The sequence below is a fragment of the Prionailurus bengalensis genome, chromosome A2, assembly GCF_016509475.1.
Source record: "Prionailurus bengalensis isolate Pbe53 chromosome A2, Fcat_Pben_1.1_paternal_pri, whole genome shotgun sequence".
NCBI classification, from domain to species: Eukaryota; Metazoa; Chordata; class Mammalia; order Carnivora; family Felidae; genus Prionailurus; species Prionailurus bengalensis.
The window spans coordinates 24,358,378-24,385,271 of record NC_057348.1 but is presented as its reverse complement, the minus strand read 5'-3'; the positions used below and the strand labels follow the sequence as shown (position 1 = coordinate 24,385,271).

Here is a 26,894-nt window from a genome sequence, read left to right as displayed (position 1 = left end):
CTAGGAATTTGTTCAGATAATCATTACTCAAATATATTTATTATTTTTGTCTTCAGTGTCTGAAGTAACCAGCCATTCTAGGTTAAAGAACCCATGTTATAATTTGAAAAGGCAAGAGTATTGCTAAATGTAAATAAAGTGCTTCCTTCACTTCATTTTTAGAGGAGGCTCTGGCCTTATAACTTGGATGGAAGCATAGCTTTATAAGCTCAATCTCCTCCTGTGTTTCTTTAGTATATGTAGTATAACCCTCAAGTCCATAGATCACAATATAACACACTCATGTAATGCTGGTTAACAACTTTATCCCATCCTCTGAAAAGTTATGATTCAAGCCGAATGGAGGTGGCTACCTACAATATCTTTTATGAATTCTGTGGAGACTTTTGCCTCCACTACTCAGGTTGGATAGGGGGCTTACCAGCTGTCAGTCATGTGAAACTCATCCCTTGAATCTTTTCATGGACACTAATGATGACCCAGAAGCAATTGTTACTTGCCCATCTCTATACAACTCTTTCTTAATGCTTTCTATTGACTTACAAAAATTTTTTATAGGGTATCTATTTACACCTTTATTTAATTACCCTTCCAAAAATCCTGGCACGTATCATTGATACGGAGATGTATTTAACTCAAAGGTATTCTTGCAGTTGCCCATTCCTTTTAAAAAGAAGAATTACTGGCACCCATAAGTATTATCTAACAGATACCAGGCTAACTGTAAACTTGACTATGATCTCTTTTAATAACATGATCTAATTTTAGTATCACTTGAGGCCAACAGTGGTCTAGATTGAGGTATGTCTTTTGCTAGGCTTTCTGTACTTCGAAACATCCCATGAATCCTTTAACAGTATTCATTTGTTGGGTTGAAAAGAATACCAACCTACCTAATTTCACCTGGTGTCGAAAGCTGGCCTTAGATTATCTTCTCTTCACAGAGCTAAAAGAAGGAATGTGGTCAGATACCCATCCACCAGCAGACTGCTTTTTCTGTAAGCCTAGCAGGAGGCTTCTCTAAGGTGTATGTAGTATCTGGAAGAAAAACTAAATAAACCCATGAACTTAGCTGTATAACAAGCCGTACCAATGGGATGCATATCATAAAGTAATACTCATAATAAGAATACAAATGAATAATACCTTCCCTATGTTTGTTATTTGGTAGTTTTTGCTGTCCTTGGAGAGGCTAACCCCTTTGTCCATAGTAGTCATAAGACACAGGGCTAAATTTAGAATCTAGGTCTTGCAACTAGTAATCCTGTACCCATTTATTAAAAGTAATGATAATAATAATCAGAAGAATAAAAACAACCAAAATAAAGCACAGTGGCTAACTGAACTGCTAGCTCTTTGCGAATCTTTAAATTAGAGTCAAGAGGGAATCCTAAATCAGAAACACACAATCAAAACCTATTTAAAATTTCTTATGTTCTAGCTTCTTATTACTCAGTTCATGAGTCCTTTTTTAAAGATCTTAATATTATTGGTTGGGTAGTTTGAGAAAAATGTCATGAGAAGCTTTCTAGCTGCCATAAAATAATGGTAACATAGCATAAAAGTGGAAGAGAATTAACATGAATATTTTGTTTTCTTTTTCTTAGCAGTTTTTAAAATTTTATATTTTAAGTGCTTTTCTGATACAAGAGAAATGAGTTGATTGTTATCACAAATAGAAGTAGGTATATGGAACAGTTATTTTCTTTTAAAATAGAGTGTCTACTCTGTATTTTAAAAGTGGAGATTAACAAATTTAAATATTCATTACTTCAATTTAAAATAAAATTGTTAGGTGAATAAACTTCTAAAGGCATATTAGCTCAGGATTCTCTTTCAGATTATTTAAATTATACTGAAAAAGCTCAGTAATCTATTAGAATAAAACCTAATGCATATACTAAGTAAACAAAAATAAATGTTTTCTGAGAAGCATTGGTAAAAGGGAATAAACCAGTACCTGATAGTAGTATGTTGAACTGATAAATTTTTCCAAGTTCTTTTGCATAGTTGAGTTTATGTGTTGAGTAAGGAAATCTTAGATTAAAGAACATGAAAGCAAATTATTTTTTCCTATCCTCATGCTTAAATAATATGTTACATGCAAGAATATTATTCTAAAAATGATTTTGTCATAAATAAGAAATTTCTTTTTATACTAATTTTTTAATTTATTTCAACTAAATCATTGCAAAAAACTGTCAACCTTGTAATAGCAGTATTAGTGTTAATTTTTCTAACCATGCATGATTCATTTAACCCCACAGTAGCTATAGCTTGCTTGCCTTGTTTTTTCCCTGAAATTAAAAAAAAAAAAAAGTTATAAAAACACAATGAACATCTGTTCTACATAGCAAGACAGCAGAACAACTTAAGTCCTAATAAATTGTTAACATTGTATTATTTCACACATGGATTTTGGAGATACATACATATATGACTTCTCAGAACTTTCTCTGTTGAATGTGCACTGTTGTTAAACTACTTGTTCTTTCCCTGCCTACTCTTTGAAGAAGTCAATTAGGAATAATGGGAAACAAGGGGTAGGCAAAACATTGCAGTGCAGTGTTCTTTCCATCTGTCTGAGAATATTTCAGCCAAAAGTTTATTTTGGGAAAAAAAAAAGCCATAACACACTTTCAGACACACAAAACCACAAATACTTTGGCTGCAAATTATTCTGCAGTGTTGTTGCTGTGTTGTTGCCTGTGTATGTTCTTGTGTGTGAAGCTGCCACCCACCCATGCATGTGTTTGCAGATTCTTGTCTGTGTGCTTGTTCATGAATTAGCTCATCCTCCTCCTGGTTAAGGTTAAATTTCATCAAGAGAACAAGAATTTATGGGTATGACTGTTAGCTGGAAAGCCCTTCCTCACTTGCAAGTCTGTCTTTCAACCTACATCTTCTGCTGAAATCTCTCAGTGGGATGAAGTGTTCAATGAATAGTCAACCAGTCTCTTACATGTTACCGGACTTTACATATACCCTTGCTGGTTCTTGGAAAAATAATTTAATATTGTTTTATCTCAGTTTCTCTACTGGAAAAGGAAGCTGTTGGTATGAATCTCTTCCTTAACTATGAAGAGTCGAATTGTCTTCGTTCTGCTTGCCAAAGCATCAGGAATAAAGATGTCACAGTCTCTATTCCCAACCATCCCCCATTTTTTGGTGGGGGAAAAATACCCCAAAAGTAGTAACATTTAATGCAACAAAATATTAACAATAAAAGAAACTTCCCTGTGAAACTGTAATATAATTTAAAATCAGCATTGTTCCAAGGAAGCTGAAATGTAGGATTTTCCATTTTGCCTTTTAACTGACAGTATACCCATAATTCTTGATGGTTATTATTTTTTCTCCAAAGATAATTTCTGGGCCATTGGTGACTGCACTACCTATTGTTCTAAATTGTTGTCTTAACTACATTCTTTAAAAATATAATGTTGAAGGCTCATAATATTGAAGATGACTCCAGGATGAACCCTGAGTTTGCAGACCGGATAAAACAACTTGATAAAGAGGCATCTTACTACCGTGATGAGTGTGGCAAGGCCCAAGCGGAAGTCGACCGGTTGCTGGAGATCCTCAAGGAGGTGGAGAATGAAAAGAATGACAAGGACAAGAAAATTGCAGAACTTGAGAGGTAAGTTCTGCAGTCATGTTATGAATTGTCAGCAATGAGTGAACATGGGCTTAAGTTGCCCATTGCAGGTGGTGGGGGATTTGGAATGTGCATTCCTATTTCAAGTTGGAAACAAAGAATGGGGCCTATTAGGGATGATGTGTTTCTCTAGAACATTCAAGAAACCAACTGGCTTATCTTTTGAGCACTTATGTACTTCTTAAGTGTTTAAGAAAGAAATGGCCAAGTTTCTTGAGTGATGTCCCTGATTTCACATTTGGGACAGCAAAGTGTGTGAAAAATTGAGTCTATGACTACTTGAAACCTTAGTAGTGGTTGTTGTTGCTGTTTTCCCATAAAAGACAAGCATTTGTGGTTTAGGTTTGTTTCAGGCAAAGAATATGGAAGAATATATTTGGAAATTCATTCAAGATAGGAGAAAGGGAAAGGAGCTTGCATCCTTTGGATGTCTTTTGGCACACCACAACACACTCATCTTGGGATGTATCTTGTAAGAGGACCTTATAGCATTTGTTAAATAAACATGGTTTAATAGGATCTAAGGCAGGTCTACCTGATAGCAGATTCTGTCTAAAAACAAAGACGGTTGTATCAGGATTCCAGAACATTTAGATTTTCAGATAAATCATATCCATATTGTATTTAGGTATAGGATAGACTCTAAAAATAAGCTTTCTATCAGTGCTTTTTCCTATATTTTATATAAGGAAAGAATTTCTGAATAATCTTACGTAACTCCATTACCTCTGAGGATTTCTTACTGGTTCAGCAATAAGGCAGAATTTGTCTTTCCTAGATTCAGTCCATATGGAAGAGATCAACAAATTTTAAATAAATCAGTGAATGTTTGCCAGCTCTGATCAAGACACTTGTGAGGCCTGAAAGGACGTCAAGACGTGCAGAATAGCTCCCTATGGCCTTGTGGAAAGCTCACGGGCTGTACTGACAAAAAGACCTGGGTTCAAATTTTGCCTCTGCTTCGTGCCAGCTGTGCACCTTAAATCTTGTTAGAAATGAACCTCTAACAATCTCTTAAAATATATCATACTTTTCAGGTGCCAGGTCCTGGTGCAACAGTTCTATTATTAGAATAGTTGAATGCTAAAACAAGTAAATACTCAAGGTTAAGTGGCCATGTATTAAATGGATAGGTTAATTCTCAAATTTTCAACATTTTCAAACATAGAATTTAATGTATTCAGATTCCAAGTCAATTAGTATTTCATTTAAAATCTTAGTATTAGTTCGATGATAATCAGAATTTTATATAGTGTGACCAATTTTAGCGATTAAATCAAGAATTTCTTTTCCTGACTAAGCATACAAATTAAAATCCTTAAGGGCTTAATTTTAATTTTGAGATATGGGAATGTTCTCTCAGTCTATTGGTTCCTAAAAACACTTTTTAATTTAATTTAATTTAATTTAATTTAATTTAATTTAATTTAATTTATTATTAATTAATTTTTTAAAAATGTTTATTTATTTTTGACAGAGAGAGAGCGAGCGAGCGAGCAGGGGAGGGGCAGAGAGAGGGGGAGACACAGAATCCAAAGCAGGTTTCAGGCTCTGAGCTGTCAGCACAGAGCCCTATGTGGGGCTTGAACTCATGAGCTGCAAGATCATGGCCTGAGCCAAAGTCAGATGCTTAACTGACTGAGCCACCCAGGCACCCCATCACTGTTAATTTTAGATGTGTCTACATGGCTACCTTGGAATTATACATTAGGACCAAAACTTTCCTTAAAAAGCTAATGTAAAGTCACAGGGAAGTTATGATCACATCTCTTTTATTGGTGAGGAAACTGAAACCCTGTAAGGTTGAATTACCTTCTGGAGATTGGTCCTGTGGTCAGAAAAAGGCAAAACTGTAATGTATGTTTCCTGACTCCTAGTCTTATTATTCTGAGAATCTGTGAGTCTTTGAAAGGTGTAATATTATCTATTCCCTAGATAATGTTTATAATATTATCTATCCCCTAGATGATAATAATAATAATAGTAATAATAATAATAATATGTATATTTTATGCTCACAATGTATATCAGGCACTTTCCTAGGCACTTGACCTGCAATACTTTATACCATTTAATCTTACAACACAGAAAGTATCATTATCTTCATTTTATAGATGAGAAAACTATGACTTATACAGATTAAGTAACTTTCTAAAATTTCAGAGTTTATAAGAATGAAAGTTGAAATTTGAACCCAGGTCTGACAGGTGAGTGACTGAGAACAATCCAATCTACCAGGGAGCTGGAAGGAAGAAGTTAGTCCAGTAGCACTAAATAGTCACATAACTGGCAGAGAGGCATCGCTGCTGGGCCACAGGAGATCTGTCTCATCTTTATTAGCTTTCATGGAAGCAAGTGATGGGCTCCACATTTTGAAGGCATTTTTCTGTACTAACCCAGCTCCCTAGAACTGTAACTGAAAAATCAGGATCAGCTACTATAAATATTTGCATAAAAATAGCATAGTCTTAGTTGGACAAACAGGTCTTAGCTGGACACTAGTGCCATTAAATCATCAAAAATATTCACATTTTAATATCCTCAATATGGAATGCATTAAAACAACAGTGATTTTATAGGCATTTATCTTTATGTACTTTCTGCACATTTTCTTTATCTCTATCTTTGCCTTTCCTTAAAGCTGATGCCTCCCAAGCACTGTAATTCATTAAACGTGTGGTGGGACTTGAGTCTGTCCCAGTTCTCTGCCTGCCTGTATCTTGGGTCCAGCAGCAGAACATAGTCTGGGAAATGTCTGAGCTCCAGCCCCAACCCAGGCCCCAAAGGAGGTGGGGGTAGAGAGCAAGAGGGAAAGTTTCTTGGGAAAAGGAGAGCTCAGCCTTGGCCTGCCTTTCTGAAGTGTTATCTGCTGAGCTACATGTGTATTCTGACCAAAACATCTTCCTCGTTTGTCAGGCAGCCCTTTTGAAATTGGGCAGTGTCTCCATTTTCTGGCTTAAACTACAAAATTCCTACCTCATAATGTTGGGAACTAAAGATTTCTTAGCAATGTGACATATATCTCCATTTTGGAGTCATGGAGGAGTGTTTGCAATTAAGTTTGTGATTTTGAAAACCAAAAAATTGAACTTGAAATAAATTTGTGGTCTCTGGTCTGTAATGTGACCTACCAGAGTGAAAAGACTTCTTTTTAAAGGCAGCAAGTGTTAAAATATTCCAGAACTTCAGTCATGTGCAACAAAAGGTTCAGGGTTAGTAATAATATAACTCAAATGACACGGACACTGGCCTACTTCTCTCTTAGAGGGCAATTCTTGTTTGTTTTCTACTCTGATAATCTTCCCATTTTTTATTTTCTCCACAATGTATATATTCAAAATAGCATCTGCCTGGCCCTTACATGGATGCATTTACCTCTTAAATTCTACATGAATGATGGTTTTCATCAGCCATTGAAAATTTTGCTTTTCAAAATGCATATTGGACAGTGTGATCCCCATGTGCAGTCTTTCTTATAAAGTCTTGCACTTGGTGCTGATGGCTCAGCAGGGAGCTTCTGCCTTGGACAGCAGGGGACTCTGGGGAAGTTTGACACCCATGGGTGAAGGACTTTGAGCATATCTCTGAGGGTTGGTCCAAATCAGGTCGAAGTCTTTATCTGATCACCAGTGCTAGATACCACGTATGCTATATGATCAGATAGGCAATTAAACATTAGAGGAAGTGAAATATGTGGTCTTTCTGTGTCAGTGCCCATCAAGGGCTCTGAGTTTAATTTAGAGTTTCAGAATTAATTCTGCCTTAGGGAAAAGAGAGAGGTTAATAGAGCTCTTGTCAAACAAGTCCAGCTGCTACTGGATTTCTGACATCTCACCCATGGGAAGGAATTGGTCAGGTAACCTTTCATGTAATTATCTTAAATATGTTAAGGGGGGTTGTTGGTATATGTCTAGAAGACAGGGAATTCCCAAATCAAGCCCTCAATCGCATCCCTCCCCACTGTGGAGAGGAGAGTGGGTCCTTCAGTGTTCTACTCCTAAGACATAATAACATTGGAATAGAAAAGAGGTAGCACTTAATTAACTGGATCAAGACATAATGTCATCAGACATTCAGACATTTGAGAAATCATTTCAGATGCCTAAAAGCACCTTATCTAAGGTTGAGAAACAGACTATGATTTTTCCTTCTGAATTTGTTCAATAATGTGTTGACATAATTTCTCTGATGCCTTTCCTAACAGGTTTTACAAAATGTAGACTGAAGCTTTACTTAAAAAAAAAAAAATGATGATACTGTGTTCTAGAAGCCTCATGATATGTCAGAGAAACCTGATACTAGTTCTGTTTGTTTTGATATAAACTCTTCTTTCTGAGAGATTTCTATTTATGTTTGTTAAAGTGTTTAAAGACCTTTCAATGAAACAAGTGGCTGATGGTTTTGCACCATCCCTAGCAACCCTTGGGAAAAGGTAATGTATATTATGGATGCCTTTGAGAATTTGATGAAAACTAGGAACCCTTGGAAAAGGCAACTAATCTTAAATGTTTGCTTACTGTTTCAATTTAGGATTCTCTAAAGCTTGGCTATGGATCATAGTTTGATATACCTCTCTGATCAAGAAGGATTTGAAGGAACAGCTGGGGCCAGTGTCCCCACTCTGATCATGGCCTGATCTAACTTATTTTTGATCAGTTGTGTGTTCATGATCATGAAACACTCTGCAAAGGGATTTCAAATATGAGGGATTATTGAATCAATGCTTTCACCATGTGTTTAATCTTGAATTTTCTTTTTGAGTTTTATCATCATGGTCAACATTGTTTTCATTTGAAATGTTCTTATTTAAGCTTTCTCCAGATGATTTATTTTTCCTTTCTCTGTGAAATGCTTAAAATTACTTCTTAATAGTATGGAATGGTGGGAGTCCCATTGATAGATAGCTGGTAACCTGTTTGTATATCCACTTTGTTTTTTACAAAGAGCATTATATAGGTTAACAAAATGAATGTCCACTATATGCTCCTGTAGTAGCCTGAAGAAGATCATGACTTTTTTTTTTCTTTTAATTTTTGCTTGATCTGGGACTTTATTGTTTTGACTTATTAGAAGGGCATGTTAAATATTTTTGTACAAATAAGTTATCACGCATCTGGATATTTTCAGTGATGAAGTATGATCGTCATTTTCACAACTGAAAAAAATTACTCTCAGCTTTGGAAGTTGCTCTGTCCTTTTTTGGGAGGCTGATAGGAGGACAACACCTCACCTGAAGCCCTTCTCGCAGTGTCTTTGATCATTGCTAGGTGCCGTGCTTTGTGAGCATCGAAAATGGAAATCTTTGAACAGAAAGCCAAATTGCCCAGCCCCTTTTGTCTTTCAAGGAGGAAGGAAGAATATCTTATAAGATGGTTACTGGTTCAAATCAAATCTTTTCTGACATCAGTCCTTACCACCAGCTCTAATACCTTAGTAACCTCCATTTAAGTTTATAAAATAAAAGAATTTTATATGCACATAGATAGGAACTTTCCCAATGAATAAACCACCAGAAAAGGGCAAATTCCAGCTCTTGGGGTTGCTGGAGTACACCTCTGGTTCACATCAGTGCTTACAGTGATTATGCATATGAGAGCAGGTACTGGTTTCTTATGTATAATATTTAATAGAATAGCTTACAGTGTGTGCCCAGGGCTTTTTGAGGTAATATCAGATAAAAGTTGCTTTATTGTCCTTCATTTGGTTATAAAACCTGCTAATATAACATCTGTTGGCTGTATGTTTAAAACTAATGCATTTCCTTCCTTTTATTCTCTTTTGCTATCCCTTTTCCTTTCTGCTTATCCTCCAAATTGCTGCTTTCACCCTTGCTCCAATCAGCTTGACTCTCAGGTCAGTACTTTGAGTTTTTCTTCTAACTGCCTTTCCCCCCCTAAGCTCAATTTATTGCTTGCACTTGTTTAACAAACACATTTCTGAAATGGTTTTCCTCTGGCCACCACATTTTTTTTTCCCATTTCATCCCATGCCTAGGGATGGTTTATTTTTATGAGAAAGCTGTATAGGTGGGAAAGGGCAAAGAAGAAGATGGAAATAAATCACTGTAGGATTATTTGATACAATTTGATTTCTGGATTATACAATCAGTAAGAGAAATCAGAGTGAAAACTCCCTAGTGTGTTTCTCCTGAGCAGCTCAGAAAATTGATTGCATGATGATAAAACATGTTGCAGTGGAAAAAACAAAATGCAGGATGCTAAATTTAACCTAGGAGAACAAAAGATTTGCCTGTGACACAGCAACTCAAAAGCTGAATTTAATACTGCAAACCACTCAGACTTTTTGCTTAATAAATCACTATGTTTTGAAAGATTTATGATACTTTTTTAAAAGTCACTTTTGAAAATTATCAGTGTGTTGGTAACATATTGTACACACATGTTATTTCCTGTCATTGTTTTGGTTTTTGACTTTTTTACTTCATTTTTATTAGCCATAAGACATACTTTAATTACCTAGGGCATAGCATATGGAACCAAATATAAAACTCGATTCCATGTTGACTATGTACACCCCAATATTAAGAAGCAAAATGAATGTTTTGCTTTAGAAACACATCCCAGATTTGATTCCTCTAAGATAGGGGTCCAAGTCAGTAATTTGTTCTCCTTTAAGTCAAGCAAGGCTTTTCTTTACAATAATATGCAGTAATATCTATTGATTTCTTCAGTCAATGAATTTACCAAAAGGTACTTGCTGTATGTTTTGAACTACCAAAACTTGGAAGAAAAAGACTCAAATTGATAGCCAATGTGGTTGTTCTTTTGAGAGGCAAGCGATACTATTTTCTTCTCTTTATTTAGTGTCTGCACCTATTTATTCTGTCCACTGCTTATCACCTAAGCCACCAGACCAATACATTTATGCTAACAGCAAGTGATTTCAAAATGAGGCCTCCTGCCTACACACCAGTTTTGTCCCACTGTCTGCTCCCAATCCATGTGGCTCATAGACCTTGAAAATGAAACCACATCTCTGCTATTCCCACATACCACACTGGGTGTCCCACAGGAACTGCCTTGAACTTCAACACACTGAACAAAGCCCATTCTCAAGAGTTCACGAGAGATCTAAACAGAGGTTAAAAGCATGGTCCTACAGAAGTGCTCTCATCCAAAAGCTAATGACAGTTCATTAACTTTCTGGTGCCCCTATATGCAGAGAGAGACCTAATAATGAAAGAGAGGAGGAGCTTGGCCACATGGCATCCAAACCTTTCCTCCAAGTTTTGGATCCGCTCTTTTAATGAAGCTTTTAGCCTTCGTCCTTGCGTATGTTTTTTGTTTTCTTTTTCCTTTTGCCTTCGCTCTGCTGCTCCTAATCTGCACCTGTTGATATTGAAGCCCTTGAGACCAGGAACCCCTTTTTCTCTCACACCTCATGTTCCCTGCCAGGGTCTTCAGATGTTGTCCATAGACATTCTACTATGTCTTATATGTCGGGAACTGTATGGTGTAGTACTTAGTTTTTTCCTCATTCATGGTGAATGAACATGAACTCTGACTCTCAGAAGACAAGATGCAGGATTAGGGCTGGGAGAGGTTGTGGGTGACAAGGGGTCTATCTACAGGGGGCTCAGTGTGTTGATTGGTTTTGGTAAAATGTTCAGGCCAGGTCCGTTGTGTGAACTATATGGGCAAATCAAGATTCAGATCATTTCAATATCATTTAACCTCTTGCCCCATAAGCACACAATGGAGAAAATGTGCAATCATTGTAAACAGTCTCTTGTTATATTTTTAGTGTAAGAGAAATTGGGCAGCCCTGCTTTCCTGGAAACAAAAATGTCTATAGGTCTTGGAAGCTTTCTTGAGTTTTGACAAGTTTCCAGAGTTAACTGTGCTCCCCCCTTCCCCAACCACTCCAAGTTTACCAGTTAAAATAAAATGAAATGTAACAATTCTGGAGGGAAAATGGGTGAGGGATGGGTTAAATGGGTGATGGGTATTAAGGAGGGCACTTGCTGTAATGAGCACTGGGTAGTGTATATAAGTGTGAATCACTAAATTTTACACCTGAAACTAATATTACACTATTTTAACTAAGTGGAATTTAGTAAAAGCTTGAAAAAGGAAAAAAAAATAGTTAAGGGAAAAAAATGAAATGTAACAATTGAATTGAATACAGGACCTCTGGCTAGCGTACTTTCTTTATATGACTTATAATTGAGATACATATATTTGTGTATGTATGCATACACATATGTGTGTATATACATATCACATTTTTTTAACGTTTTTTATTTATTTTTTGAGGCAGAGAGAGACAGAGCATGAACAGGGGAGGGGCAGAGAGAGAGGGAGACACAGAATCTGAAACAGGCTCCAGGCTCTGAGCTGTCAGCACAGAGCCCGACGCGGGGCTCAAACTCAGGGACCGTGAGATCATGACCTGAGCCGAAGTCGGACATTTAACCGACCAAGCCACCCAGGCGCCCCTCACATTTTTTTTTTAATGTGTGGTCTTTCTTACCATAGAAGTTTGTAGTCTGCCCTGCACCTTCCTACCTCCCAATCTGAAGTTTGAAAACTTGACTCACTGTTGGGTCTCTTTTTCTTTGCTCTGGACACCATGGGAAATCTTCCCCTCCAACTACTATTTAAAATGGCCTCACTTCCTTTTCAAACTCTATACAGACTGTCCTGCTTGAATTCAGGTGGACAGATAATAAGTATCTGGTTTGGTAAAGTGCAAATGTCATATTCCAAACTGGTCAGATTCTCACTCCAGAAAACTCCCACTTCTGTCAAGAATCTCTTTACACACAAACCAGTGGGAAGCTGGAGAGATTTAACAGGATCTCTGCATTGCACTCTGGGGGAGAGTTTATGTTGAAGTTTGCTCATTTCTAGGAACTATTTGTGAGATTAGTGTGTGACTTATGACAGATGACATTATCTAGATAAATGTATGCAGCAACTGACCAAAAAAAAGAAACAATATCCTTTGGGATTCACTTCTAAATCCTGCCAGAGAGTCAACCAAGTAAAACCAGAAGACTCAGAGCTTTCCTGGGCTCTCCCAGCCTCCAGTTTGCTTTGGATCTTGGGTCAGCTGCTTCCTTGCTTGTGCCTCAGTATCCCTTCTTGGAGAGGAAGGAGCTGTGTTTTGAGTGGGTCTCCTGGGATCCCCCTGCACATATCCTGTGGGGGTACTGTTGGTGACAGGCTGTGTGCATCTCCCTGGCAAGCAGGCTCCAGCTGATGGCTGGCGCCTGGCAGCAGGCGTGAGCTCATTGTTACAGAGTCACTTCAAACACTTCTACCAAAATAAACTCTTTGTGATGTTTCCCCAGAGCTCAGTACTGCACTCTCAATCTCTCATTCTTCTAGCAAAGGATGAAGTCATTGCTCCCGGACCTCAGAGGTCTGTTGCCCAAAGAAATAATGAAAAACAACTTGCCTAGAGCATCCCCTGCTGTCCTGCAGTTTGTTCTTCACTAGTTCTTACCTCATTCTCTCCACAGATACCTAGTGAGCACCTACTGTGTGCTAGGCCTGGCACTATATGCTGGCCTGGCATTTCTAAAAAGCAGCTGATGAAGGGACGCCTGGGTAACTCGATTGGCTGAATGTCTGACTCTTGATATGGGCTCAGGTCATCATCTTGTGGTCATGAAATTGGGCCCTGTGTCAGGCTCCATGCTGGATATGGAGCCTGCTTGGGATTGTCTCTCTCCCTTTCTGCCCCTCCCCTGCTCATGCTCTCTCTTTCTCTCTCTCTCTTTCAAAATAAATGTAAAAAAAGATAGCTGATGAAAAACTGACCAAATCGCTTAAGAAATGATGATGTGTCGGGGCGCCTGGGTGGCTCAGTCAGTTAAGCATCCGACTTCAGACCAGGTCATGATCTCACAGTCCGTGAGTTCAAGCCCCACGTCGGGCTCTGTGCTGACAACTCAGAGCCTGGAGCCTGCTGCGGATTCTGTGACTCCTTTTCTCTCTGTCCCTCCACCTCTTGTGCTCTGTGTCTCTATAAACATTAAAAAAAAAAAGTTAGAAATGATGATGTATATTATATTCATTTTTATATTCGTTATGCACATTGATATTAATAATAATAGAAATAACAGAAGTAGAAGTAACAGCAGCAGTAACAATATTGGACATTAAGTGCCAGCACTGAATTAATAACTTTTTTTGTAGTGTTTACTTATAGCAACTGTATGAGGTTGGGACTGTCTGTTCTTTCATGTTAGAGAAGAGGAAACTGGAGTTCATAAAAGTTAAATATTTTTCTCAAGTTAATACAAGCTAGTAAGTGAAGAAATTGGGGTTTTTCACCCCAAAGCCGGTCCTTTCTGATTTACAAATGCAATCTTTTGCCACTTCTTCAATTGCATTAAAATCATTGAGAAGGCCTGCAGTAGGGACTCCCGTGCAATTGAGTAGGATCCACAGTTTCCCAAATATGGGGTTCATAGAATAGACCACATGAAACACCTTGGGGAAATACTGTCCTGTTGGCTGTGCAGACAGCCTCTCTCTTCACTCTGTGATTCTTACCTCCCTCCCCCTCCACCTCTTCCCCCTCCTTGGGCTGGTTTCTTCTGTAAAAATCCTGCCTCTTCATGGCCCTATCAGGTATCACCTGTCCAACCTTCCCTGAGCCCCTGAAGCAGAAGCAGTTTCTCCCTGCCTTGACCTCCTGAGCTTTATCTGACCCTTTCTCCTGGCCTGTGTTATATCCTACCTTGGATTAGGCACTGTGTCTCCTAGTAGATGGCGGCTTCCTTGAGCACCGGCTGGATCTCCAGCTCCACATGGTGTTGTAGCACACACTGGAAGTGGCAATCACACTCCTGTGTGTTGAATAAATGACTGTTGAAGACAGTAACTTCCTTCGCTCCCTCTCACCCCTCATGCCCTCTACTGGGTCCCTATGGAGAGTTGCTGGTGGGCTCTTCCTGGAGGTGGAGTCGACTGTGTTGACTGCTTCAGACAGGAAGCCCTCAGAAAAGTTATGATTAGTTTTCTATCAAGCTGGTTGCTTGAAAGTTCAAGAAAAGTAAAGACACAGATAAAGGGAGAAGAGGAAACATCTCCTTCTAAATTTATCTTTTTCTCCCTCCCTCTCTCCCTTTCTCTTTCCCTCCTCTACTCCTTCATCTCTCCCTTCTTCCTTTCTTGTCTCCCTGCTCCCCTTCTTATCCCTTTCTTTCTGTCTTTTGTTCCCTCCTTCCATCTTCCTTTCTTTTCCTTTCCTCTTCTTTCTCTTTCCCTCCCTCTCCTTCCCCTCTTTTCTTGACTGTTCATTGAAATCCTTCTGCATTGAGTCAGTGAGGTATGGGAATTTAGCAGTAAAACAGACATGACCCCTTCCCTCACTGAATTCAAAGACCAGCACTTCCTATAAGGAAGGATTTGGCTACTAAGAAAAATAGTTTGTCCCATTTATACTAATAACTGGAAAAACTGGGTTTCAGGTGTTTTTTTAAATTCCTTTTCCTGTTGGGGTTGAAGGGGTTATCCACAGGTCAGAAAATTATTTCCCTCTTTTAGCTGCCTTATACTAATGCTGACATTTCTGGTGAAGTGTCAGAAAATTTTATGCCCAAGCAGAACTGGTAGAAAGCCAGAAATCAGTTGATTTTGCTTTGGGTGCAAATATTTTATTGGGGATGGAAAAAGTTGTTTTCCCTGATTTACAGCTCCTGCAAACATAAAATGGGTTCTATATTTGGAAATGTTTTTGAACTTTTGAGGTGTAGCCAGGGGTTGGTTCTTGCACCTTTCCAACCTGGCCTTGATAGGACTTGCCATGGCTAATGTTTTGCTGAGCCAGCTCCAATTTGTAGAGCTAGGGCTTTATGCTCTATATTATTTTTACTTTTCAACTTTTGCTTGAGTGGCTGCTCTGGCTCTCTATCTGTATTCTCTAGAATGTGAAGAAGATTGAAGGAACACAATTTGCATTGTAGTTGAAATGCTTTGTGGTACAGTGTGTTTCTGAGGTTCCTTGGAGATGAGTAAAACCATTTTGCACTTGCAGATCTGTTAAAACAATGACAACAACAGCAAAATCAAGGGATAGTCCTGGGTAGGCCTGGTAAATCTTGGCCCCAGGAGAAGAGATGCCAAGTTGGTCGGGTTAACCATTCCTTTGTGGTTTTTCAAAACCTTCGCCCCCCCTTCCCCACCCATTCTGTCCATACTCCTGGCTTTTGGTTGGTACTACCATATGGATGAATATCAGCAAATAGTAAATCTTCTCAAGATATGTTAGCCTTTTCTGTAAATGTTGAGAAGGGGAAGGAATTTTTTAAAAAAATAGTTTCTCAGTATTATTATAAATCACTTTCTAGAAAAATAATATCTATTTCCTTTATATGGCTTTTCTTATGAAATGTGAATTCTATCACTTCATTACCCACAATACCAGCTCACGTTGTAGGGAAACCTATCCAACTAGTGACTGGGACTCTCTTCTGTATTGGGTAAAGGTACTTGGAATTTTCACACTGCATAATTTCACATTTTTGTGAAGCCTACGTTTTGGAGGAACCTATTTAAAAATGAGTGGGTACTGTGTATGTTTCTCTGAACAAAATACCTTGTTGTTAATATACCTAACAAGGGTTTTGGAAGTTTCTTTGTAAGGAATTCTTATAATTTTAATATTTGCTGCTCTTTTTAATTTTACCCTAAATTTAATGAATACTATACAGTTGAAGATTAATTATAATATCAAGGTAAATAAATATGAAAAGCAGAATAGGAAGACAGAAATTGGCTGATTTTGCTTTGGGTGCAACTATTTTATTGAGGATGGGAAAAAGTTGTTGTTTTTTTCTAATTCACAGCTCCTGCAAAAATAAAGTGAACTGTGTAGAATTATTTTTATAGAAAAACTTTAATTCTAGAAATTACAGAGCGAGTCAGGGAATGGAAAGAAATTTCCTCTTGAAGACTCTCCTGTTGCTTTTTTTTCAGTCCAAGAGCAGTGAGACTTATGTTTTAACTCTTAGCTTGCCCAGTGACCTTCTCTTCCAGTTTTTTTTTTCTAGTTGGTAACGTTGTTAATATAAGCATTATTCTTATTGGTATAAACATAACTGAGTGTACAATGATTTAGGCTTTGCAATAATTTTTTCAGTGAAAGTTGAAAAATGTGTGATCCTCACCATGTGTGGACAAATTATGCTATTTCTTGTGAGATCCCACATGTAATTGTGAAGACACGTGGTGTGAACATAAGCAACTCTTGAGACATTTTAATGTGTGGCAGGAGCAGAGCTTCAAACAGAGAATTGCCTTGCAAAATTTTACTTCAGGTCTTGGAAAATCTCTCTAGAAGGTTTTGAGAACATAACCATTACCTTTCCTGGATGCGAACATGAAGTAATGGAATAGTCTCTTGATGGCCTTTGGTGTTGGTCAACTGGAATATTCCCATGGCTGGACAGATCTCGATGTGATGTGTGAGTTGAAGTGTAAGAGAGTGGTTTTAAATTTAACTTCAGAGCCCTCTGCTATTTAATCATATGTCAGTTTGATGGTTCCAAGGACAGCATGATATGTTGCTCACAGATAATTACCGTGGAGAAAATGAGTTGGTTATAATAATGAATAGCTGGAGAATCTTCTGATAACCTGTGATGAGTGGGCCTTGGTGAGAAACACTCACTGGGCAATTGGCACATAGGTGTCCTATCACTCTGGTGAGTGTGGGTGCTCTCTGCCACCTAAACATGCAAAGCAGGGGCTTTTTAGGGATTCCTGAACAGATAAAGAAGCACTGATCTTGGATTTCATGTGTATCATCTATCCCAGACCTACTACTTTATATTAGTATTTCACTTGTAATTCAGGTTATTCAAACTGCTACCTATTGTCAGAATGTTACATGTAGAAAATCAAACTCCATCTTAAGAAATAGCATCCTCATTGCTGTGGCATGTCGGACACACATCCACAGGTCTTTAAGCCTATCCTTGTGTGTGTAAAATGGAGACAGTGTATTACACTTATCCCTCAGGAGCTTGTGGTCAGAATGCACGCTGGGCATGGAGCACAGCCTGGCACACAGCAGATGTTCATTAAGTGGTGATGGTTGTGATGAAGATTTTCATGACAAGAATAGCAGGTGGGAGGAGGGAGTTCACGCAAGAGAGAGGTGGGAGGCAATCTGACCAGGCAGCCTCCTTGGCTTTCCTAGTTATAGAAAATTCAGTTGCTAGAATAAAAGGCTTAAGGTGGAAAACAACCTTGCCCTACTGAATGTTTTTTTTTTTTTTCCTGAGGGATGTGAGTAAGTAAACCTAGAAAATTCATCTTATGTCCATTTAAAAGCAATCTTTGTCTTACATAAGGATGTATTTTAGACTTTTCTGGAACAAAATAGCTAAGATTCAGCCATTGGTTTTCTGTATCTGTGCATAAAAGGACCTAACATTGAATTTAGAGGCCAAGTATCCCTGCGTGTTCCTTCATCCATTTGTTTCCTATATTCATTGACTTACTTTCATCAAATAGTACTTGTAAGTATGCTTTGTACCAGGCACTTTGGTGTAACTTGAACTATTCCTAGAAGCAGCATCTAGAAAGATGGAAGCAAATTGATAGGAGTTATAGAATGATACTTATGCGAGTGGTATAATGGAATACAGACTGTTTTGTTCCTTGACTTTCTTTTTTTAAAAATGAAATGTCTGAGATTCTTCCATATCCATACATGAAAGCTTCCATTCCTTTTAACCTTTGCGTACTGTTTTTTTGTACCAGTCTCCTCCTGAGGATTTTTAGATTGTTTCAATTTCCCCCTCCCCTCATATAGACTCCTATAATTAATAACTTTGAATAGGCTTAATTTCATATGTATATGAATATGTCTGTAGGATAAATTCCTAGGTTTGGAATTGCTAGGACAATATATTTCTAATTTTTCTAGTTGCCTTCTATAGAGACTAGACCATTTATAGTCCAATCAGCAATATAAAAGAGAGCCTATTTCTCATTAACTCTGTCAATGCAATGTGGTTTTCATGCTTTTTATTTTTGTCACTATGGAAGGAGAACAATGGCATTTAAATGTAGTTTTCATTTGCTTTTATCTTATTACAGGTGAAGATGGGTATCTTTAAATAGGTTTATAATTTGTCATATTCTTTTTTAAATTTATTTTTAGAAGCTCTTTATATATTAGAAAAATTACCCATTTGTCTGATTTGACTTCAAATTTTTGTTTAACGTTTATTCATTTTTGAGAGACAGAGAGAGACAGAGCATGAGCGGGGAAGGGGCAGAGAGAGGGAGCCTCAGAATCTGAAGCAGGCTCCAGGCTCTGAGCTGTCAGGACAGAGCCTGACACGGGGCTCAAACTCACAAACTGCAAGATCATGACCTGAGCCAAAGTGGGACACTCAACCGACTGAGCCATCCAGGCGCCCCTGATTTGACTTTAAAATGCTCCTCTTGCCAATTTGCTTTTTCTTTTGTGTTAATGGTGGTTTCTGTTATACAGAAATTATTACAAATTATTTTTATGTAGTCAAATATTCAGTGTTTTCTGTTATATCTTCTGAATTTTGTGTCATAAGAACAATTGTCCTGTTTTTTAGGGGGGTTATTTTTATGGTTTGAATTTCTGCATTTAGTCTTTGAACCATCTGGAATTCATCTTACTGTAAGGTATGAAGTATGGATATAACTACTTTTTTCTAGGTCAGGTGAAGTTTAAATGTCACTTCCTCTGTTTGCCTTTCACTGGAGCTAGCCAAGCCCAGGTCTCTTATAAATTCGTGTAACTTCCCACTAGAACATGAAGCACAGACTTAATTCTTGTTCAACATCTATCCTCTAGTCCAGAGTGGAACTTTTATCTGGAAAGAACCTGTCTTATCCACCCCAGTGCCTGTAAAATAGACACTTAATAAATATTTGTATAATGAATTAATAGTGTGAATTATAAAGAGCTGAAGTTATGAGGGGATAGAATTTATGCATAATTAGATGCTACAGAAAGACATACAGGTGGAATGTGAGCCTTTGAAGCTTACATAGAGGGGAACCAAGACAATGGGGTGGTGGAAGATTAGATAGCTATTGCTATTTGGGGCAATAAAACAGCCCTGTGTTTAGAGTCTCCTTGGACCCAAGATGGCTTTCCCAATACCCTTCTCTGTAAGACCCAGCAGGAATATCTCTTTTTTTCTTCTTGGGAAGCCTAATTTCTCAGCTTTCCCTGGGTTTAGTGAGACCTGCCTACATGATTGAGATTCCTGCCTAACGTTGCAGGATGTAGGAACAGGTGTGGAAATATGGCAGGAGCTAAGAACAGAGAGGTTTTGTCCAGCCTGTGTTTTAGATACTTTTGGATAGCTAGGCAGCTCTGTCTAGTAGGCAGATAGGAATTAAAATCTAGAATTGGACAAAGAGGCATTCCCCGTGGCAGAGTATGCCAAATTCAATAAGAATGTCATGGGAATTCAGAGGATAGAGGGGTCAGGGAAGCTTCTATGAATGTGATGGTATTTGCACTGGACCAGAAAAATGGAAAGAATTTTATCAGATGTAGAATTAGGTGAGGAGCATGAGTAAAGGCAACAGGGCTGAGACAGTACAATGTTCAGGAGAGAGGGCAGGGGACTCTGTAGCTTAAGCTCTGGAATGGGGGGAAGAGTAAGCAGTAAAGATTTGCCAGGACAGGGAAAGCCTTGAGTGCTTAGCTCAAGATTTTGAACTTTTTGAGTCTGGGAATAGCAGGCAGGAGTGTCCTCCAGAAGGAATATAGAATCTTAGTGCTGGAGGGCTAGGCAGTAGCCCAAGCTAGAAGGAACAGAGGTACCGAAATAAGGTGGTAGCCCTAGAGGTGAAAAGGGAGGAACAGGCTTAAGAGATGCAAGGATAATTAATAAAATACGCAAACAGACAAAACACAAAAATTAGCAGCCTGTATATCGATCCTTTAGTTTTTAGAAGAAACTAACAAATTAACAAGAGCCAGCAAGACAAGAAAACAAATAAAACCTACATACTCTAATAGCAGGAAGAACATAAAGGTGTGGTGGCAAATAGTTTGCTCAAGCAGTCTGTAGTTGTTATTGTAGCAGAGAAAACAAAAGACTCAATTGAGTACTTACTTGGTCCTATGCATGATGTTATATTCTTTAGAGTTGATCACACATTTTCTTTATAGTAACTCCAAGACAGTACTATTATTGGTCCCATTTGAGATGAGGACAGCCAGGCTCAGAGAAGTTAAGTAACTTGCCCATTGTCACACAGCTATTAATTAGTGGAGTCAGGATTCAAACTCAGCTGTTCTGACTACAGAACCCAGAATCAACCACTGCATTCTATTCCACAGTGAGAAGTTTTGAGCTAGGATAAATTGGTTTGGCTCAAGAACTCCCGATACTGTAGGGACTACTCTTTAATGTGCTTCTTTTGGGGCGGAAAACTGTTTCTATAACATAAAGGATTCCAACCATTGATGAAAACCTCTTGTAATGGAAGTTGAGAAGCTGTTTGTGTTGGCAGATGTAGTAGCCTTTTTTTGAGCTGCTGGTCTGCGTCTTCACCCTCTCTTGAACAGGGATGTGGAGTTCTCTTTCTGAAGTGAGTTTGAGTAGGCTTGGTGAGCGGGCCTCCGTGGAGGCCCCAGCCCCTTTGTAGGCCAGAGACAGTCATCAGCTTCAAATGGGCTTCAAGAAACATGGACAGCAGAGCTGGGGGAAGACCTCAGGCCATCCATCCTCCTGCCTGCTTAAGACAGTTCCCGGTGCGGGAATACTGGGGAGGCGGCCAAGAGAAAAGATGTATTTCCAGGAGGGGTTTTCTGCTTCTTCCAGGAATCATTCTTGGGACAGTTCTTCATGGCCCCACACAGTGTGGTCAAAGAATCCCAGCAGCATAAAAGCTGAAAAGAAATGAAAGCCTTTTTTTTTTTATGATAAATGATGATTTTACTTTTGGAAAAAAAGAAAAAAAAAACAGCACAAACAATACAACTCCCTGATAGAGAGATGGTCTTTTCTGTAGCACAATGTCTGTATCTGCCTTGATCTTATCTGAGGCATGGAGGAGGGTTGGCAGCACATAAAAAAAGGCTGAGAGTTCAGACCTATGCACTCGTGCCCTTGTCCAGGCAGTCATCATACTGGAACCATTTCTCCCTAATCATTATGGTTAGGTCCAGAGGTAGGTATCAGGCCACCAAAATGTAGTATTTTCCTCCTGCAGATATGGGTGGGTTTTTTTGTTTTATTTTTAAACTTTTAAGCTTTAATAACTTCATCTGTGTGCCTGATAAAGAGGATCTGTGTTAGCTTCTCAGTTCTCATAGCTGTTGGGGAGAGCGGGGTTTCTTTTCTGTCCATTGTTTGTCACTTTGTTGAGTTTACCTTCTCATCTCTCATAAACATTTTGCTTTTGTTCAGTCCTTTAAAATGAAGATGCTTTGGGTAGAATGACTAACATAACTCTCCTCAACTGCTCAACATTTTAAGTGTTATTTGTAAATTGTTTTTATCAATAAGCAATTTTGTAAAGTTTAAAAGCACACAAGACCTTTCTGAAGACACACTCTCTCTCCATATGTGTGTGTGTGTGTGTGTGTGTGTGTGCGCGCGCATGTGTGCGTGCTTATTTTTGAGAGAGAGACAGAGTGTGAGTGGGGGAGGGACAGAGAGAGAGGGAGACACAGAATCTGAAGGAAGCTCCAGTCTCTGAGCTGTCAGCATGGAGCCTGACGCAGGGTTCGAAGCCATGAACTGCGAGATCATGACCTGAGCTGAAGCCAGATGCTTAACTGACTGAGCCACCCAGGCACTCCAAAAGACCCTACATTTTTAACATAATTTGGAGGAAAGATAATTCTAAATGCCTTCCTTAGAAAACTTTGCTGATGTTCATTAAGCACTTCCCATGGGCCAGGCTCTGTGAAGAAGACACTGGTGTGAAATATTCTTTCTAGTCCCCAACAACCCTGTAATACAGGGAGTATTAATTTGCAATGGGCAGATGAGTAAACTGAAGCTTAGTGAGGTTATTGCTACCCTTCTCAACATCACTATGTATCTGAACCCAGGTTTTCTCAAAAGCAAGAGACATGGATGCAAATGCACCTGGGTACTCTTGCATGCTATAATAAAAACAATTTAAAAAATTTGTTTTTGTCATGAAGGCAGTGAGGAACGAAATGGTGTTTTAGAAGGGTTTCTGTCTCATATTTCCAGTACAACCAAAATTGGACTCTTCACCCTTTCCTTCACTCATGTTCCCACTACTTCATATACTTGGCATTGAGTCTTGGAACTGGTACAACATCCACCTGTGTTTCTAAGATAGAAACCTTGGTTCCTCCCTCACTCGGTCTAATCCCCTCAAATTTCATCTCTCTCAGTGCCTTTTCCCATTCTAATGGCTGTTATCCCCATTCGTCATTTGGTCTATTGCAGTAGCCTCCAGAGAGTCCTAGCCTGCCCCCATCGTCTGCTCCCAATGAAATCTGGAGGTGAGGCAGGTGAGGCAGCGCCTGTGCCCAGAAGCCCTTGTTGCCTCCTCCTCACACACTGGGCAGCATAGGAAACTCTGTGCCTGGCTTATGGAATCCTTCACACTCTGGACCCCAGGTTGCCTTCAGGTCTTATCTCAAAGCCCTAAATAAATAAAAAGCGCCTCCACCTCCTTATTTTCTACTCTTTGTGTCACTGAATTTTTTCTCATATCCTACACTTGCTAGGTCTTTCCTATCCTATGTCTCTACCTTCTAGCATGCTCTTCCCATTGCTTAAACATGCCTTTCCTCCTCTTTTCCCACAAAACCCTTACTTGTCCTTGAAGTCTCAATTCACATGTCTTCCTCTGATCCTCTCAAAGTCAGTAGTTCCATCTTGTGTCTGACAGTACTTCATGTTGTAAAAAGCATGTTATTTTCTAACCGCATGTTTCTCCCTTCCACTAAACTTTGAACTAATGGTGGAGACAATTTCCTCTTCATCTTTGTGTCTTCAGTTGCTAACACATGGTTGTTGCTCCATAAATATTTGTTGGATGATTAGATGGATGAATGGATGGAAAGATGGATGAAAGGACAGATAGATAATTTGGCAGCAGAGAAGCCAGATAGGAACTATTTCAGTATCTGGACAAAGACAACAAGGCATGAGGTAAGATGGCAGCAGTAATAGTGAGAAGGTAACTATTATGGTAGACATTTTAAATTAAATTAAAACGGCAGATTGTGTGAGGAAGGAGCACTTACTCCTTCTTGACTCCCTATCTTGGATGACCTTGATGGAGAAGAAACTGCAAAAGAAGTAGGGTGATTTTTCACTTTGGAGAGGGACAGGGGATAATTAGGTTTTTTAAAGTTTTTATTTTAATTCTGGTTAGTTAACATACAGTTTTATATTAGTTTCAAGGGTGCAATATAGTGATTCCATGCATCATGTAGTGCTCCTCACAAGTGCACTTCTTAATCCCCATCACCTATGTAACCCATTCTCCCATCCACCCCCACTCTGGTAATTATCAGTTCTCCATAGTTAAGAGTATTAGTTTTGTTTTGTTTTTTTATTTTTTTTATGTTTATTTTTGACACAGAGAGGGAGAGACAGAGAGTGAGTGGGGGAGGGGCAGAGAGAGAGGGAGACAGAATCCAAAGCAGGCTCCAGGCCCTGCACTGTCAGCACAGAGCTTGACGCAGGGCTTAGAACCAGGAACCATGAGATCATGACCTGAGCCAAAGTCAGACGCTCAGGTTGATCTTTTGGTTGTTGAATCTGAGACCCACGTGGGGCTCTGCGCTGACAATGAGGAGCCTGCTTGGGATTCTCTCTCTCTGCCCTTCCCCACCCTCTTTCTCTCTCTCTCAAAATGAATAAATAAACATGAAAAAGAGTCTTAGTTTTGAGTATATTGAGATATATGTAGGATATCCAGAAAGAGTTGTTCAGTAAACATTTGAAAATTTAAGAAAAAGGCCATTGCTCCTCCAGAGGGTGGGATTTCAAGCTACTGCTTGAAATCCCTTCTTTCAGCTCTGCCATCTCTCTCCATCTCCTTTACCCACACACCAGTCTATATGTTCCTCATATAGGAAGATGTCCAAGAAATACTGTAAAATGTAAAGCATTATCTATTTTATTTTTAAAGGGGTATGTGTATCTATTTGTCCAATCTGCCAAAGAAGATCTCCGGAAAGATTGACAAAATATGCTTAACAGTGGGAGTGGTTATTGCAGAGGTGGGGAAGAATATAGGCTTTCTTTTTATAAACTCTTGTACTGTTTTTTTAATCACTAGCATGTATAATTTTTTAATTAAGGTATAATTCATATATAGTAAAATTCCTTTTTATAGCGTATAATTTAATGGTTGTTGGTGTATTCACAAAGTTGTGCAATCATCACCACTAATTCCAGAATTAAATTTTAATCACCAGAGAGAAACCATTAGCAGTCACTCATTTCTCCAATCATCCCCCGCCCCCCCTCCAGCCCCTAGTCTACTCTCTGTCTCTATGGATTTGCATATTTGGGACATTTCATATAAATGAGATCATGTAATATGTGGTCTTTTGTGATTGTATTCTTTCACTTAGCTTAATATGTTTGGATTCATTCATGTTGTAGCATGGGTATTTCCTTCCTTTTTATTGCTTAATAATATTCCGTTATATGAATATAACATTTTGTTTATATATTTATTCGTTGATTAACTTTTGGGTTGTTTGTACTTTTTAGCTAGTTTGAACAATGCTGATATGAACATTCATTTGCAAGTTGTTGTTTAAAAATCTGTTTTCATTCTCTTGGGTATGTACCTTGGAGTGGAATTTCTGTGTCATATGATGATTCTGTTCAAGTTCTTGAGGAACTGCCCAATTGTTTTTCACAGTGGCTGTGCTATTTTACATTTCCATCAGTACCGTGTGATAGTCCCAGTTTCTCCACATTCTCACCAACATGTGTTACTGCCTATCTTTGGATCATAGTCATCCTAGAAGTATGAAGTGGTATCTCACTGTGGTTTCGCTTTGCATTAACCTAATGACTAGTGATGTGAACATATTTTCATGTGCTTATTGGCCATTTGTGTATCTTTCATGGAGAAATGTCTGTTCAGAGTCTTTGCCCATTTTAATTATGTTATTAGTCCTTTTATTGCTGAGTTGTGAGAGTTATTTATATTTTTTGGATGCTAGACCTTATTAGGTACATGATTTCTTATATTCTCTTACGTACTAGTAATCTTACACTTGCATTTTCTATGTTCTGTTCAAAAAATTCTGCTAATACATAATAGTCAACATTTTTTAGTAAGTTGGAAGGATGATAGATTTAACAAAATTATGCTTTCAGGAAAAGCACATGAATTTGTACTATTATAATATGTTGTTAACGAATAAATTACTGGTTAACAATTTTACATTGGCATTGCTTGTTTTTAGAATTAGGAACAGTTTGCTAAATATGAAGAACTTTTTCAAAGTATAATCTTGATGCCAAACATACACACTGTAAACACACAGGTGGTCACTTGTATCAAATGGATACTTACCCTCTTTTCGTTATATCTTAGCTACCTTAGAAATGGACTTTACCTTGAATATTCTCTTAGCTTTTGTCTATCGATATGACTGAACTTCAAAATTTGAGCCACTTCCAACCAAATAATTTGCCCCTTTAAATGTTCAGGGTATGGCCTCATTTTATAGTGCCATAAAATGAAATTTAAAAAGCCTCTCCAGAGAGCTGTGATTACCGTTTTTTTCTTTAGTTGTTAGCCAAGCTAATAAATATTCTTAGCAGTTCTGTCATCATATGTCATATAAAACTAGATCTAATGATCAAATCTATGAGAGGATCCCAATCACCAAGGCCTTCTGTGCAGCTTGAGAGGAAGAAGTGATCCACCTGATCATTAGACCCTTGGGTTTTCTGAAGCAGGACTTAACACACACCTCTCAGAAGGGTGGATGAAGGGGCCCTTAAGAAAGTTTGGCTTGCTGAGGATTGACTGGCTGGCTGCTCAGGGAAGTGAAGCTGTAACTACTTGGCTTATGGTACTTGCTGTATTTTCCCAGTTCTCAGTGAAGAGATGCTTCGCTATATTTGGAGATAGTCCCATGAACCTCTCTTCTGATAAATTGTGTGTGTGTGTGTGTGTGTGTGTGTGTGTGTGTGTGTGTATTATATATACATGCATATATATGTATCCCAATTCCTAACCAGTGCCTTTCCAATCTTCCAGCTTTTCTGGCTCCC

General features: G+C 38.5%; 1 protein-coding gene across 13 annotated transcripts in view; it reads left to right on the top strand.

Moving 5' to 3' along the window:
- The window catches only part of ERC2 (ELKS/RAB6-interacting/CAST family member 2), a 923,107-nt gene that overhangs the window by 453,722 nt on the left and 442,491 nt on the right, over positions 1 to 26,894 (top strand). For 8 of the 13 annotated variants that reach the window (XM_043587674.1, XM_043587670.1, XM_043587677.1 and 5 more), the window contains 2 exons: positions 3,450 to 3,643; positions 9,503 to 9,514. In XM_043587674.1, coding sequence (XP_043443609.1) covers positions 3,450 to 3,643; positions 9,503 to 9,514 — 206 coding nt within the window. The remainder of the gene's footprint in view (positions 1 to 3,449; positions 3,644 to 9,502; positions 9,515 to 26,894) is intronic. The other 5 variants (XM_043587678.1, XM_043587676.1, XM_043587675.1 and 2 more) reach the window with 1 other exon arrangement.